Consider the following 18,000-nt stretch of genomic DNA (forward strand, 5'->3'; position numbering starts at 1 on the left):
ATATCGTATTTTATGCTCAAACTGCAAAGAATTTGGTGGTTGCTTTATTTTTGCGAGTAATGTACATGTTTAGAAAACAAAATGGCCGCCCTCACATTTCAAATCTTAAATAGAACAGTTGACCGAGTGGGAACAAATAGATTATAAAGGTGTTTTTATTGGAACTCTTTGTAAACTAAACAAAAATAAGAAATTTATCATAACTTTTTATTTGGGCACTAATGAAAAAAAAATGTCTACATTTTTTGATAAGTTTTTCAAGAATTCCAAATGTTTCGCAGTTTCAGTGTGAAACGCGGTGTATAGATATAGTCCCCGGTATAGTCTCACATCAGATTTTAAATGGCAACACCAAAATGGCCAATGGCTGTTCGTGACTTTTCAGTGAGCCAGAGTGGCAAGATTGAAAATACGACATTATTGATATTGTTGTATCTTAATTTTTTTTTTAAGTTTCCAATTTTTATATGAAGATTTTTTTACTTTGGGAAGGCTGTGCCCCTGACTGAAAATTCTTCATACAAAAAATTGAAATAAAAATATATGTAGGTACATATATCGTCACCGTAGATGTCCACAAAAGCTGAGAAAAAGGCAGATAAAGATTTTTTGGTGATAAATATGTAACATTTCATTTGTTATAACTTTTCTTTGTTTTTAAAACAGAACAGTGAAACTTTGTAGTGAACAAAAAAAGAACAATGGTCCAAGTGCATTTTTTTCACTTTAATTAAAGGATGTTCAGAAATTACTGGTACTTACGTTTCACCTTAGGGCTAGGTATAGAGGACGGACCGCCAAACAACTCGATCTTGGCACACAATCCTTGCCTCATTCACATTCATACATCGTCCTCAGGCGTCCCCGACAACTTCTACCATTCACATTTGCATCATATATTATTTTATTAAAAACACAAATATCTTTGATTACATCACTTTTATTTATGTACACCTTCTACATCTTTCATGAACGATGTTCACATCATAAGGATTAGATGTACACTATCCTGAGAGTACACTATTAGAGTGTACATCGAATCCTGATGATGTGATCATCGTTCACGAAACATGTAGATAGTGTATATAAATAAAAGGGATATAAACAAAGTTATTTATCTTTTTAATAAATAAATAATGACATCACAAAGTGATAAACTAATTATCTCTTTACTTTCTATTCTTCGTTCATTCGGTCTACGTGCCCAAACCATCCGAGCATCCCTTTCTTAATCTTACTCATTACACTTAAATCAGCTTTGCACTCTTTGCGGATCTCCACATTTCTCACACGATCATACATGGTTTTTCCCACACATACGCATACGCTAATCATAACACAATTTAAGTTTATAGGTTTTTTTTAATTATTATTTAACGATTTTTCAGATATATATTTATGAAATAAAACATTTAATTTAGAGATCGAAATCATAATTTAAAATTGACACCTTAAAAAAATCAAGTTATATTGTTTTCACTTTATAAAGTGAACTGTCCAATGTGAAAAACAAATTTTAAAGATAAGGGCCGGTACCTGTATCCAGGACCCTGTGCAGGCGCATTGGAGCAGTCCGCTCAGGGAGCTGACTTGCCAAAGCGCTGATAATACCTAACACCGCCCTTAAGGTTTTTCTAGCGCCAGGCACCGTTTGGCTTAGGGCCGGCTCTGCCTATAATGATATCACTAGGCTTGGCGCTTACCAGAGAGAAATTTGATGAACTTTAAGGGTAAACGTAACATACGTTATAATCTATGCGTTCATAGATGGCGTTTAACCTTAAGCCATACTACAAGAGCTCATAAAATATGAGGTTGATGTGGTTTTAAGTGACCTTAAGGTGATTTTTCTAAACGGTGCTATACAAATCATTCTAATATTATTATTTGATTTTCATTGGGATCCACACAAGAGCAGAACTGAAAGTGCTCGTAGCCATTGGAATGTTATGGGAAGGGGAAGTTGAGAAGTTCCTGGCTATTCAGTTCTGGGGAACTTTTGTAGTGATTCTTTCAAGAAAACGGCGCTGCACAAATCGAGGGGTTCAAGTCAAACAACGCTATTAACAAAAACATGTACAAATAACTAGGTCTTACAAACGATAACTTTATCTACAAAAAAACATACCAATACTAAAATTTGGTATGTTTTTGTCGATGTTTGACTTCCTTCGCATTATTGGTATGTTTTTGACTTTAAGATCTAGAATTACTTGTATATTTTTTGTAGAAAACATTAGCCAAATATTTTTATTATTTAACATGGCCACAGGCATTTATTTACAAATAATATATATTCAACGGGCTTGTCATCTTGTTTAGATATTTATTAACCTAAAATAAATAGAAAAACAATTTTCACAACATTCAATGGCTCCCCTGTAAAATTTGATTCAATTGTATTGGGTAAATTTACGTTAGTGTGGCGAATTCATTGTACAAAAAACAGTATATAAAATGTTTGTGTAGTGAAGTTTGTATTTTTAAAGGGCAAAATATAACAAAATCGTTTATAGTGATTCTTATGTAAAGTCACCCAAAACTTAATAAATATTTTAAATTTGCCTCCATGTTGCAATGTCAAACGCGATCAGCTGTTCTTTGTTATGAACCAATAGTAGGCCGCCATCCGCAGCGCCATGAAGTTCCTCCGTGTGCAAATGTTTGCGGACTCAGTACACTACTTCGAATATAATCTCGCCGCTCGTGCAAAGCGCCACTATAGCTTATTTAGCTACGAAGTGTTGAAAAACGTACGTTGAAATCTGTGGTTCCAGTTTATACCACCGGAAAGTTAATAGTGGTACTGTACTCTGCCAACTTTTGCAGATCTAAATCGCTGCTCTTCGCCGCTACCCAGTCAGTTCTCTGCCAAGATGGCCGACAATAATTCGTGTGCTGATATTAAACCTCCGAAAATGCCTCCCAGTTTATATTATCAATGTGTTCGGTGTGTTAAAAGCTTGTTTGTGCATATAAACAATTCAAAGTGGGATCGTAATGAGATGCTCTCCATGCCTCAGAACGTTTTCGTCGACTTGTATTTCACGGTAAGTCCATGCATTCTACACAGACCTTATGCTGTATGATTTCATTGTCAGAGAAACTCATGAATATGTGTGTCGTTTATGCTAAAATGTCCTCTCACGTTGCTGAAAATGCTGACGTTTGAGGTCTTTTCTCTGAAACATTTCGGTCGAATCGAAAGGATGGCGACAAATCACGAAGTGTTGCGCAAAGCTCTGTACAAATATTCATTACCCACCTACAGTTCATAATACTTTCACTGTTCATTAGTGTTTTTATTGTGATTTGTTCTTGTCCATGGCGTGCTCCAAAATATCTTTATACTTTTCCTTTCCGATAAATGTAATTCATCGAGTCCGAACACAACGTTTTCATCCTAATTTTGTTGAATATGAGTAACTAGTCTCTTTGTACTGAAGATCGTGTAATTTGTTCTCGCCTTTCATTGTATTGATTTGAAATCTAACTCTTTTGATTCTTTTGCCAATAAATTAAATTAATAATTGTTACTATGCGAGCAGACGTCCTTAGAATTAGTTACACTAAAATATGTATGAAGTGAAAAAGCAACATAGTTTTGGGTACCTGTCACATACTTTTAGTGAAAAAGTTGACACTCCCCAGTTGAGAGCATTGTACTTTTTTTACTACGTGACTACGACAATTTTATTACAAAGAAATTAAAACAGTTTTTTAGCGAATAGAAGTAGATTATCCTCAGAAGATAATGATTTCATAATTTCATCCAGTCACAGGCCCTAAACAGCTGATCATAAGAATTTTGACAGTTCGTATTGTTGACATAAAAAAATTGATGTTTCGTGTTTCTTGATCGGAAAGTAAATGGGTAGCCATGGAATGATGGCACACGGAACGGCGAGGTAGCCGAGAGCCAGTAGCCACCATGTCCGTGTTAACGTTAAAATCGAAACTTGAAATAATGGAAAAGGCAGATTGAGTGCAGTGGAAATGCGGCCATCGAGAAAAATAATAATGATTGCGATGTGTGACCGAGTTAGAAGATGTCGGAAAATAATTGGGACAGCGTGGAAAGAGAGCACGGATTGTGATAGCGGTTGTGAAATCATTATTTATTGTGATAAATACAAATGTTTATTTTATTACAATGGTTTTCTAAACGTGCGTATTTAATAATAAGTAGGTAGCTATCAACTATCCAGTATTTTACCTGGGACTATTCCATTATCCCTTTCCTCAATTTTCGATGTTTTAAAACTGAAAGGTTCGTGGTTGGAATTTTTATAATACACAAACTTTTTGAGGCAATTATTTCCCTAACCGCCGCACCTTTAGGCACAAATTTTATAAATCACACTTTTTTCAACAATTACTACAAGAAACAACTATTTACATGCACAAAAAGGTTATTAGATTGGGTTAATTAAGTAATTTATGCGTATCTATGTAGATTCAAATGAAACTTGCCCAAGTGCAAAATGGCGGCAAAGGGATCGTTTTATAAGGTAAATTTTGAACTTTCATTGAATGAAAGTGGAATTATAATGCATCTTTTATCATCTATTCCCTCGTAAATCGGTGTTTCTTGTAGTAATTAAGTTGAAACGAAATGTAATTTTCATAATCTGCGTCTATTAAAATGCGGCGGTTAGCGAAATAGGTATTTACCACTTTTGTGCAAAATTTGACAAATAGGTCCAGACTTCCAACGTAATCTAACTTGATAAAAACATTATAAATTAGTACCTACCCACCCGCATTATATTGGGTAGGTCTATGGTAGGTACCCACTATCAACACATTTTATTTTACTAGGAAGATACTCGAAGCGTTTAATTTTTGAGGTATTATAAAAAAACAAATTATCTCCTTGTGTGTACTTACGCATGTGAAATTTTCAAATTGAAACTGATGATGTAGGTATTGTTTGGTGTGAAAAAGTTATAAAAAGGTACTTTTGAAATCGAGACAAGCGATTAAGTACCTACGTAAGTATGATTACACAAATAATATTATAAATACTGTGTGTGTATTCTAGGAAGAGACTGGAAGCATTTAATCTATTCTAATTGCAAATATTATTACCTAGACTTACATAAATGTTTCAAGGATGTTGCCGGGGATTGAACTCGAAATATTTAGGCATGGTGCCAAAAGAATACTGCATTTTGTCGCTGATTATGATTACCAACGCGTTTAAAAAATAATATGTTTTAATTCCTCATTACCAATGTAAAAATACATAATGTGTGTATGTATTATCAGAGCATATTTTTCATACATTTTACAACACTCCTGGACCTATAATATTATTATAAAATATGTTTCTTTTACGTCATGGATCTGTTTCTTCAACGTAAATAATGTGTTTTATGTTAATATTATGAATTAATAAGTAATCTTGTCAAATATTGGGTTGCTTCAATCCTTTCCCATAATTTGTGGTTTGGCTCGCGTTTTTTTTTCACGTGTGTACGCAGAATTATTGCCTTTGCGAGCCGAACCACGAATTATGAGAGAGGAACGAACCAACCAAGTTCGCGCCAGTTCCCATTAAATTATTCGTGGTTCATATAATTTATACATATTATGTACATTATACATATGTATATGCAGCATTTGGCGTTTCTCCCGGCTGCGCCTCGGTGCTGAAGGGATTAATGACACTAATTCTTCGAAGCACCTACCATTGAAATACCGGCAGAATTAGTCCACCATCCGTACGTTTTCTACAAAAACTAGGTTAAATAGTTACCAATGTGTTTCATCACTTTTCATTACTTTCTGTCACTTTTTGTAGGTATTTTCATGAAAAGTGATGAACCTATTTAATCTATTTTTTTTTGTTTCATCATTTTTCATGACTTTATATCAATTTTTGTAGGTGGTTTGAACTGTCATTTTGATGAGATACCCGGTCACCGTTTTAACTTCTAACCCCTCCAAATATTACTTGCGTTCAAATGTCCATTCGTAGGTCATCATTTAAACAGTCTAGTATCGTGCAATTAGCCTTGAAGTTTGCGCAATAAACGTTTATACTGTTCTTTCGTTCGAAATTCGAATCCCCCCTCTTTCCCACTGTTTCTCCGCCCATATTTTTATTCTTGTAATTACTCCCACTCCTGTCTACACAATTCCAACATCATTTCTTAGGTGGTGGATATTCATTTATTTAACAAAGTTAAGAACTTCGAAATGCGATCTAAATGTTATTTGAATTGGAACAAGATACCTATGAATCTGCCGTTAGAGTCTTTGCCAGTGTGTAGGAATTTAAAAAGGAAGGTAATTGACCCCCCTCGCATTCTTTCTCACCCATTTTATCTCCACGTTTCCTTGTTTGCCACATAAAAATGTTAATCTGTCGTAAAATCATCTTCTCCGTTGATAATATCTACAGCATCTCCGTGAAGCTACGATGTCGATCTCATAGAATTAAAATAAGATTGGTCATCTCTGAATAACCAGACACTTGCCATCGCTAAACTATAAAATCTAATTTGATTTTGAGTCCCAAAATGCCCCCAACCGTCTGGAGCCAGTGAGACTATGGCATCCCCAATTGGGGTATGTTGTGAGGCTGAACGAAGTGGGGAGAAGAGGAAGGTGGGGAAGTACCTGCCTATTCAGATCTGGTCACCAAACACGGTCAAAACAGTTTCAAGCAACTTTTCAATTCTGAATGGTGGTCTTACACTAGAACAATACTGATAGTATCTTCCAAACTGGAAGTGCCGCAAATATACAATGTATTATTTTAAATGAATTAATTGCGAAATAACAAAAATTAATAAAAATAAAATTTACTTGCGCACGCCAGGATTTAACCCGCGACTTGCGACTTGCTTGTCGAGAGCCTTACCAAGACCTTATCTTCCCTTATACTTTCCGCCTCCCAACATTCGGCAATGTTAGTGGAATAATGGTGCCATAGTCCCCACAGGTTCCGGGCACAAGAGATAATCACATTAAAATTTTCTATTCTATCTAGTAAGCTCAGATTCTATCGAAGTCTTAGAAATTTAATCATCTGTTCCATTTTCTTTCAACATGGTCCACGAAGCCTCCGGCATTTTCTTCGTATTGTTTACATTAGTACAAGCAGTAAACAAACCGACAAGAGGACGTTAATCTGAGAAAAAATGAGTTTGTGTAATCTATGAAGATTTCTGGAATTCCCTGCGTGAAGCATGATGTTAGTAGAATTCTTCGAACGGAAGAAGTTTTAAGAGGAAGCTACAAGCCAAAAGTGTGTATATTATTGGTGTACCTTATATTGTAGGTAATAGGCATTAAAATCGCTTGACAAACGGAGTCTAGAAACGTTCGATTTCAAGCACAAGTTTTTATTTATTTTGTAAATAATTTTATAAGAAAGCAAAAAAGTTAATCAAGTGAAACTGTCACAGATAATCTTAGCTATAATACTGTATGTATTTTTTAAGTTGTTTCCTTTACGCGTTCATACATTTCTATTGAAAAAAAGTTTTTTTAGTGGTTTACATTTATATTTTTTATTGAGTAATTAATTTTTTTATTTGTATTCTACTCAAGCGAAACGATAGGAAAACCTTCAATTTATCGAAATCATACTTTTTGGTATTCACAATGTAAACCAATTCGCTATAAAGATTAATCCAAATTGTGATTTAGCAATAAGGTTCGCCTTAAAAGTATTTTGAGTGTTGAAAATTATTTAAGGTTAAACGCAAGATACGTTACGCGTTCGTAGATGGCGTTAATTTTTTTTTTTTTTAATAAAAAATACACTTTTTGCAAGTTATGCTTATATGAAGACGAATTATTTGTTTGCGCCCGTACATACGCCATATGAAATATGAATAAATAGTGTAGTCCGTATAAAAATGAATTATTTCTAGAAAGGCATACACATACAATATTGTATCGATTATTCAATCCAAAGATCATATTATGAATTCTTTTAAATTTACTCTTAACGGCCAATAGTAATAAGTAACTATATTACCAGCGTGACACATAGTTTCATCTCGATAATTATAAATAACTGATCGTAAGTCATAATATGATGTTTTTATACGCCATTTTTGTAAAAATTACTTCAAAGTCACTTTTCGATTGATCAAATAACCTAAATAATACAGGGTGTCCGGAAACTCGTAGTACAAGCGGGAAACTGGTGAATCTACATCACATTTGGAGTCGATTTTGTAGTATATTTTTTTTTATTTGAGCTTTCGTTATCGAGTAAATCGAGTTTGAAGTTGATTTTTTTTTTTTTTTAATCAAATTCTTATAAATTATTACTGAAGATCAAAGTACCCAACTAATTAAAACTATTTGAAAGTAAAACAAATGAAGAAACTCGGATTTGAAGCATTATTTTGAAATCACCCTTCATTTAACCCGGTGTAATCATAAAATATTTCTGCTCTGCAGGGTTAAAACATCTGTTATTCAACCCTAAACACCAGAAAAAACTTTAACCCTAAAATAGCCGAAAAATATTTTTTTTTGGTTTTTTTTGAAAATGCTCAAATCAAAAAACTTTATGTTTTTTTGGGTTCCCCATGTGGTGTAGATTCTCCAGTTTCCCGCTTGTACTACGAGTTTCCGGACACCGTGTATATTTTATTCAATCTGACAAATATGATTTTATACGCCCAGTGGGCTTTTACATTGGGTACATTGAAATGATTACAATTGGATAAAAACAGCATTATAATTATTAAAAGATCATTGAAATTATCAGAAATAATATCTTCGCGTATTTTGGTGCTGTGTGGAGGGTCTTCTTAAGGTAAGGAAGGATAGGAGGATCTGGGAAGGAAAAAGGTATGAGAGGTAGGTAGGAATCTTAGGTTCAGTGTGTCGAGGAGTGACGGACGTTTAAATTAATCTCTCTTACTGCGATCACAAGTCGAGGGAGTCCTGCTGTATGTAGATAAAAAGATCTCCTTTAATCAGTGTCTCCAAATCCGGCAGTAGTTGTGCAGACGCATCCGCCACCAAAACCTAGACAATCCACACGCTATAAACCCAGGCGCCTCTGCTAAGTCATCAAACGTAGCGTACCACTTGGGGTGACCTATAGCAGAGGTGATGGTTATACAATTAATGGTTCCAATTATGTTTTAAACGTCGAATTTATTTCATTAAAAAAGTCGATATCGTTGATATATATTTATTTGCTAAACATGTGGGCGAGGAATTGGCGAGTTCGCTACGTAATTTGTATGTGAATGGAGACCGTTTGACAAATGGTAACAACTCGACAATGCAATCAGGATGTAAAAATACTATCGCAAGCAAATATGATAAATAAAAAAACAAATAAACACACAATGTATTATTGAACACTTTGTACACATACAATCATTGATGTATTATAGTCTATGCATACAATGCTTTATACCCAACTTATAATGTCGCTAGACAACTTATACCGTTTTTTTTGTAGGAATGAAAGTTTTTTACACATATTGTATGACCTTTAATAACCACTTTATATATGGTAGGGAAAACTGTGCTTCAATTATGAAACTTTTTAATATAAAACTTTATTTAGTAAAATAACTACCATCTCACTAATTACTTCAATTACAAGTAATTTGTAACAAATTATGAATTATATTTACAACATGTCATTGTTAAACAAATTAATAATCTGGTCACTAAACACGGCTAATGTAATTTCAAGTGATTCTGAATGATGGCGTCTCACTAAGACGATAATAGAAATACAAGTATTTTTTGTTAAACATTTTATTATGCATCGAATCGAATGACATTACTCGTTTACAGGTTAAATTACATTGCAGATGTTGATTTCACGGCTTTTGGATAATACAGGGTTTTCCAATAAGAGGTGTTATTTTGATATTCAATCGTAAAAGATTAATGGTTTCGTTGCTTGTGTGGCACGTAGCGCCGTCTTGTTGAAAGTAAACGTTGTCCAGATCAATACCATCCAATTCCGGCCATAAAAAATCATTAATCATCTCTCGATAGCGCAATCCATTCACCGTAACTGTTGCTCCAGCCTCATTTTCGAAAAAGTAAGGTCCAATGACTCCGCCGGACCATAAACCGCACCAAACAGTCACACGTTGAGGATAGAGAGGCTTTTCAACAATAACTCTTGGGTTTTCCGAGCCCCAGATGCGACAATTTTGCTTGTTGACGAAGCCACCGAGGTGGAAATGGGCCTTATCACTCAAGTGAATTTTAATAATTTCAATGCGTTGTTGAAGCGTGTATCGTTCCATTTTTATTAATGGCGTAGTTTCTAATTGTCAAATGTCAAAAAATGACAGCTTCAAAAGTAACATCTACCGAAATAGCGGGCTATTCACAATAACACCTCTTATTGGAAAACCCTGTATTACTTAATTCCAATTACTTCATTAATAAATAAATCAACTCCCAATTATTATTATCCTCCACTGTGTAATGTTGGTATAAAGCTGTCGCTTCAAAAATATCAATTTGTATTTATTGTTAATTTCTTTTATTTTATTACTGACATGTGAGTTAATGAAGGTGTTTAAATTGCACGAGGGTAATGATTGCACGATCAATTTAAGTAAATTATCATATGCATAAATAAATAAATAATAAAGTCATACAATTACCCTTATAATGTTAGTAATGTAACTTGCAGCAGCTGCCTAAATTCTATGATATAATGAAGTTAAGAGGATGCTACAAGCCAAAAATGTTTATATTCTTGGTATAACTTATATTGTAGGTAATAGGCATTATAATCGCTTGACAAACGGAGTCTAGAAACGTCCGATTTCAAGCACAAAACTGGTTTTTATTTATTTTGTAAATATTATTATAAGAAATCAAAGTTAATCAAGTGAAAAATCTTAGCTATAATACTGTATTTTTAAAAGTTGTTTCCTTTATGCGTTCATACATTTCTATTGAAAAAAAATTTTAGAAGTTTAATTTTTTTTTTCGAGTAATTTATTTTTTTATTTGTATTCTACTCAAGCGAAACGATAGGAAAACCCTCAATTTATCTAAATATATTTTTTGGTATTCATTGTGTTAATCGTTATCGTTATAAAGATTAATCAAAACAGTGATTTAGCATTAAGTTTCGCCTTAAAAGGAGATAAGCTAAAAACGTAACAGGTTAATTTTTACCTAACCGCCCCACTAATATTAATAATTATAACAGGCACACATTACGGAAATTGGACTTTGTTTAACTTAATTACTACAATAAACAACTATTTACGTCATGGTAAAAATTTTAATTTTATATGATTTTACGTTCAGCCGGGCTTTTAATATACTAAGGCTGAATATTATACACAAGGTTTTTAAAGCATGAAATAAATGTTAAACTAATTAACTGAATATGAAAAAATATTAGTATAACATGTAACAGTAACATAAAATATTATAGAAACTAGAACAATACTACATACAAAACAAATCACTAAAACTACATTACCAATGCTACTATAATTGTACGTTTCAAGAAAGTGCTTGTATAGATAACGCTTAGGAATATAAATGGAGTCAATAAATATATCAATAGTACCCCCAAACTTGTTGCCCAGAACATGCATCCTATTGGTCAGTGAGTGTGCCTGAGAGTTGTTTGTGTATGTATTGCAGAAGAATGTTACATTTTGTCTTGTGTTCCTAGTCGGCACATGGAATTTAATAGTGGCGAAGATGGCAGGGCTGTCAATTAAGTTGTTAATGACTCTGTAACACAATCAGGTCCAGACATAATTCTGATAAAAAGATTAAATTCCATTTTCATTCAATCAAAGTTAAAAATTTCTCCAGATAGAATAACATGCATTGTAAACGGCACTCTCTAATAGTAAACTTTAAATAACTGATAAGCTGCTCGTTCGTAAAATGCGCTAATTTAATTATTGTTGGAAAGAACACGTTTTGCAAGTTATGCTTAAAAACACTAGTTTTAAAACTTATTTCGACCACCTCCCACTTTGAGATTTGAAAAAAATCTAGTGGCCTCCCTTATTTTTCAACTTACCATCTGTTGCTTATCTGAAAAACAGCTATTGTAAATATAATTTATTTATAACGGCACGAACTGTGATGGTGGATAGTCCGATACAGTTTTCCATACAAACTATGAGGAACCAATGACGATGATAGAAAATATATGATTCCATTATTAGTGTTTTACATAATTTAAAAAGTAACCTATAAAGTGGCGGATACCCAGTTTTGTTAAAAAAATGTGTTTTTATAGGAAGTAAAACTAACTATTATTCTTTAATTCAGCTAGATTCCTTCGGATTTTTTAGATAGAATTTGTCTGCCGTCGCCCCTCTAGATTTCCTTAACTTTTTAACCGCCCCCAAGGGGGCGTTATAGCCCACTTTGAGAAATTCTGCTTTAAAATATTAAGATAATTTATTTGCGCCAGTAAATAGTTTTGTCCGTATAATAACTTAATTATTTCAAGAAAGACATACAAATACAATATTGGATTGAATATAAAAGCATAACTTACGAAAATAGTTTTTTCCTAAAATAATTAAATTAGCACCGTCTATGAAAGAGCTGTTTATGCATCATTTCATGTTTACCCCTAATGAAATAAAAATGGGCACAGTTATTGTTGATTGAACAGCTCTCAACTATATGCAGTTGTGCATAGTGATGTAGACCCGGGAATATTCCCTGGGGAATATTCCCGGGAACAGGAATATTCCCGGGAACAGGAATATTCCCGGGAATATTCCCCGACCTGAAATAAATTCCCGAAAACGGGGAATTTATTTTATTTTTAATAAAATGGTTTCTACACTTCTCTTGGATGCTTTATTGAGTGTTAGCATGTAAAGTAAGCCTGCAAACATTTGCAGTAAACGAAGCTGCCTCATGATATGAAGAACAGCCTGTTGGATGATGATGTTTACTGGACAAGAGTGACATCATTAGCCGATGTTCTGCGACCGATTGTTTCCTGGATGACACAGCTAGAGGGAGACGATCTACTAACACACAAAGCATTGTATGCTTTTGAGGATATTGAGAGCAGTCTAAGTAAAACTCTTCCAGCGTCTCTACTGTCACATGCCGAAGAGAAGCAAATACTGGAAAAGGCGGCGCTGCGCAAAGAATTTGCTATTGCTCCAATACTGGTTGGTAGGGCTGCTGCCTTACTAGATCCGCGTTCCCAAGGACATCTGCTAAGCCACGCACATCAATTTGAAGCACTTGAATTCATTGACCAAGTAGCGAGTCATATGGAGGTTGATAGTGCAAATGTTCTTGTTGATTTAGCCAATTATAGGACTAAAGAAGAATCATGGAGCAAGGCATTCCTATGGAAGTGTGTCGATAAAATCACGCCAGTGACCTGGTGGAAGGGGATGTGCGCATGTTCTGATTTGTCACAGGTTGCCATAAGAATATTGACTGCTCCCATTACTTCAGCAGCCACTGAGAGATCTTTTAGCACGTTTAGACGCATTCATACAACACGGAGGAATCGTCTAACAACTCAAAGAGCAGGGAAAATAACATTTGTGGCACACAATTGGAAACTTCTTTCCTCTGAAAGAGGCTCTCAAGTTGCTCATAAGAAAACCCTTTCTTCCACGGATGAGCAGATTGCTTCGCATCATAACGTTTCAAACCTATGTGGTACTGAGGAAGAAGAAAACGTAGATAATCCTGAGTCGGCAACAACTTCGTCAGGGTCGGATGAAGAAGAAGAATTTGAAGGTGAAAGTGGAAGCGAAGTTGATAGTGTCAGTGTCCAATCGGTATCATCAGATGAACAGTAACGATCTGTGAAGTTGTGTCATTTTTACAGTTTTACGATTGATTTTTTATATGTACCGTTTACTAGCATAAAGTATATATAGGCTACTAATACTGTACAGTATACAATTATATAGAGATACTACTCACTTTAAAATAATTTTGATCGGTGTTTTTATGTTATTTTTCTCTTGGATCCTATTCCTATATATATGGGAATAGTTTTTATGGATCTATCCTGCTCTATATGTACTATATGTGTGTATATTTTATTTTTTATTTAATAAATATTATTCTTTTTGAGGTATTATGTTGTTAAAATCAAAATTCCCAAAATTTCCCGTCCAGGGGAATATTTCCGGGAATATTCCCGGGAATATTCCCCAGAAATAAATTCCCGGGAATTTATACATCACTAGTTGTGCATGATGGTTTCACTTGCAACAATAAATTACCCAATCTCCTTCGACCGATAATAATAGTGTCTTATTATTTGTTGATATTTTTTTGAACCACATAAATGATAAGATATTAGGTTATATTTGGGCATAGTGACCTTATGGTTGTCGAAATTCTACTCCTAACAGTGGGAGACGGCGTTAATAAGTGGGCCTAATTTCAGTCGATTGTTTTAAGCAGGGTTGTCAGAAGCGGAAAACGTGAAAAATACTTCTCTAATTTAATTCAATTAATGAAAACTGATGAACTACATGATCAAGGGGTAAGGCTCTCGTCTAAAAAACTTTTTTGAAAAACAGCGCCATCTGTTGGATGTAAAAGCAATACGCACTGTTGTTTCTCTATTAGCACAGACAGACTGAGCAACGGCAAAGCGTGGCGGGATACAGATAGTTCATTTATAATAATTTATAGCATGCTTTTGCACGTTCCAGAGTGGAAGATACTTTTAGTATCGCCCTGGTATAAGACCACCATTCAGAATTGAAAGTCGCTTGAAATGACTTTCGCCGTGTTTGGTGACCAGATCTGAATAACCAGGTACTCCCCATCTCCTCCTCTTCCCCACTCACTGCCTGCAACCTCAAAATTTGCATTCATTCATTAACGAAGACAAAAGTGAAGCTCAAATAGATGTATTTAAAAAAAAATAACTCTAAAGGTGTAATTTCAATCTACAAATAATTAACAAAATACATATTAGGTTTTGTCAACCCTAGTTGGAAGAGAAATAAGCGAAGGACTTGATATCAACGCCACGGGTTACTTGTTATTTTGTGTCTAAATAATAATCAATAATAATTTTGGTTATTTACCAATAATGGTGACCTTATAAGAATTACTTGCGCAATGCGGACATTTGTTTCATGTCATGTCTAATGTGGGATGAACGTACCTACCTACATTGTTATTGTCATTGCTATCTTAATGTTTAATTTAAGTTCTGACGGAAAATCGGCCAAGCGTTCATTTGAATAATGTTTCGATTGAGACAAAAGCTGTATTGATGCAGTTGTCACAATATTATTTCTTAAACAATGTTTGTCTTGTTATTAATAGATTGGTAATGGAACTAGTTATTAAAATGTGAGATACATTTCGCTCTGATCGATTATAATTCATGAGAAATATATGTATAGGTTTTCTTGAACAGTGTCGCAATTCAAAAAAGTTTTGAGAAAATCGCTATCCAAGTTTATGCGCTTCGTTCTTCTAAACTACGCAACGGATTTTGATAGGGTTTTCACTATCATTTAGAGAATTTCTTTAGGAAGGTTTACATATATAATACATGCATATTATATTTATAGAAAGTAGAAAAAAGTCGATGTTTTATAATAGAGTCGAAAAATTATATTTTCGGTAGCATTTCGCTGGCTAAACCTTATAAGATACATCAAAATAATAAAAAAGGCCTACAGAAAGTCGGCAATGGTATATGTCTATCTCATAAGGTTAACCCCCAGCACGCCGGGTACACGTCAGATAGTAATTAATACTATTTTTAACTCTTCAGGCCTCTACCATAATTTACAGAAGGCCGGAGTATTTCCGTTTTGTAATAAAATCTAAATAAATGGAATATTTCTGAACGTATCCGAAAAGTAAAGACTACTTATGAAAGGTGATAAAATATGATTTAAAATTGTGTTATGATAAACAGTAATATAATTATTGACTAAAAGTGCACATTTTAATTCTTCTGTGGTTAACTTATAGATTTGAATATAACGCGTGGTGTTTTCTCTTTCTAACACCGTTTAGATCATATTTCTCACCATGGCAGTAAGGGAGATACAACGATTTCTGTGAGACCATATTATGAGTTGTTCCCGAAAGCGAACCAATTAACATGAAGGGCTCATTAAAAAGTTTAAAAAAAAAACTGTCATATTTCAAATGAGACATTTAAAAAATATATTTGATTCCGTCATCAGTTTTCTATTAAAGACTTCAAAAATGTCACAATGTATATTTGAACGTTTTTTTTCTTTTTACTTGCATCCGAAGATCCGAATACACTATCACAATACAAAACGTAAGGCAGCGTATTAACAGGACAAGATTTGCGCAAGCCGAACCACGAATTATGGGAAATAACCCATAGTTCAAATACCATAGTGCGAAAGAGTCACTTCCGGCCATCAAAGTGGTGAATAGACCAAGTGGAGTTTTGAAGATTTAGAAATTTGAAATCTACCTACATAATAATATATATTTCAAGACTCAAATAAACAATTTTTTAATTGTGTAATTTCTTTTATTAGTTGGGACAATTTTCTTTTTTGAATTGTGACAATTTTGTAGCGGGGTGCGGTTTGAAGGTTAGTGTTTAATTTTAATACGTGGTCTCATCACACCTACATAATATGTTAGTATTGATAGTAACTAGAATTAGATTCATTTTAGAAATATTGATTTATTCTCTGTATATGTGTTCTTCTTTGATAAAGTAATGCGAAATCTTTCTCCCAAATGAAGGCAATCATCTGGACTAGAGAGACTATAAGCATTCAATATGTGATCTTGAAAATATTGTTGTTGTTGAAAATATGATTACTAATTCATTTCGGTTTTGGAACCAGTTCAACAAAGTGTCCATAATATTGTGATTTACTTTGTATATGTATATTTGTAATGTATGTATATCAATAAGGTCTTATTTTGCTAGATTAATTAAATCTCACTGCCACGTTTATAAGAGTTTTAAAACCAAACTGTTTAAAGAATGCTCGCTGAATTCATTCCCCAGCGGGATTGCCGAGGTCCACAGGGCGACACCTGAGGCTCTAAACTGGCTAAATAAATAAATAAAAAACATCAAAACATATTTCAATGCAAAATAGGCAAAAGTTACTATAATATAACTGAAATTATAATTTTTTCGATTGGTATTAGAAGTACAAGTCAATTTATACCATTACTTTTTGTCTTTTTAACTATCTAAAAGAGTTATTTGTTATTCTCGAAAAGTTGCTATTTGTTGATTTGTAGAATCTCACGCTGTGCATTGTGCATCCCAGTGAGGTTGAAGGTAGTGAGGAAGGGAAGGAGATGGGAAAGAGGAAGAAGGGAAGTACTTACTTTAAAATAAATGTGATAGAGACCGATCAATTAATTCGTTAATTTGACTGATTGCATAATTTCTTCCTAAGTGCCTATTGGCTTCTATAAAATTTAGATTCAATTAATGTATTTGTATCAATTATTCCGATGTAGCCATCGCTACTGTGAAAAGCAGAGCCCCGTCAGCTGTTACTGATGTGTTTACATAATATAAACAGTGTTATCTGAATAATACCTGAGTATATCATAACAAAACCATCACCATTATCATTAATCAAATGCAATCTGTTCAGGAATTTACATTTGCTTTTCCTACACACAGATATGATTCTAATAATTCCTATTCAGAGTAATAATTTAATATCACTATCCCCCTGGTGACAGGCCACCATTCGGAGTTAAAACTTATATTGAAATGGCTTTAGCCGTGTTTACTTTACAGCCAGGTACTTCTCCTTCCTGTTCGGTATCTTCTTTTCCTCCCAACTTCCTTCAAGATCACAACATTACCCCAGGCATCTAATCTGGGAAGCTCGAAGCAGAATAATATGCATAATAATAATAATATTTGGATGATTTGTGTAGCGCCGTTTTTATGCAAAATTACCCTGGGCGCTGTACAAATATATAATACATTTCTACAATGATCTATATTATTACTAACTATATATGGAGATAATATACTGTACCATACTTACCTGGTAGGTCACTTAA

General features: G+C 33.9%; 1 protein-coding gene across 4 annotated transcripts in view; it reads left to right on the plus strand.

The window, feature by feature from the left end:
* The first annotated feature begins 2,742 nt into the window (after positions 1-2,742).
* Pat1 (Protein interacting with APP tail-1) overlaps positions 2,743-18,000 on the plus strand; it is a 113,968-nt gene continuing 98,710 nt past the window's right edge. For all 4 annotated transcript variants that reach the window (XM_089636457.1, XM_089636458.1, XM_089636459.1 and 1 more), the window contains exon 1: positions 2,743-3,050. In XM_089636457.1, the coding sequence (XP_089492583.1) occupies positions 2,877-3,050 (174 nt within the window). In that variant the 5' untranslated portion in view covers positions 2,743-2,876. The remainder of the gene's footprint in view (positions 3,051-18,000) is intronic.

Source organism: Hesperophylax consimilis, chromosome 10, assembly GCF_061612785.1.
Source record: "Hesperophylax consimilis isolate HC1 chromosome 10, BYU_Hcon_1.0, whole genome shotgun sequence".
In the NCBI taxonomy this organism is placed as follows: domain Eukaryota; kingdom Metazoa; phylum Arthropoda; class Insecta; order Trichoptera; family Limnephilidae; genus Hesperophylax; species Hesperophylax consimilis.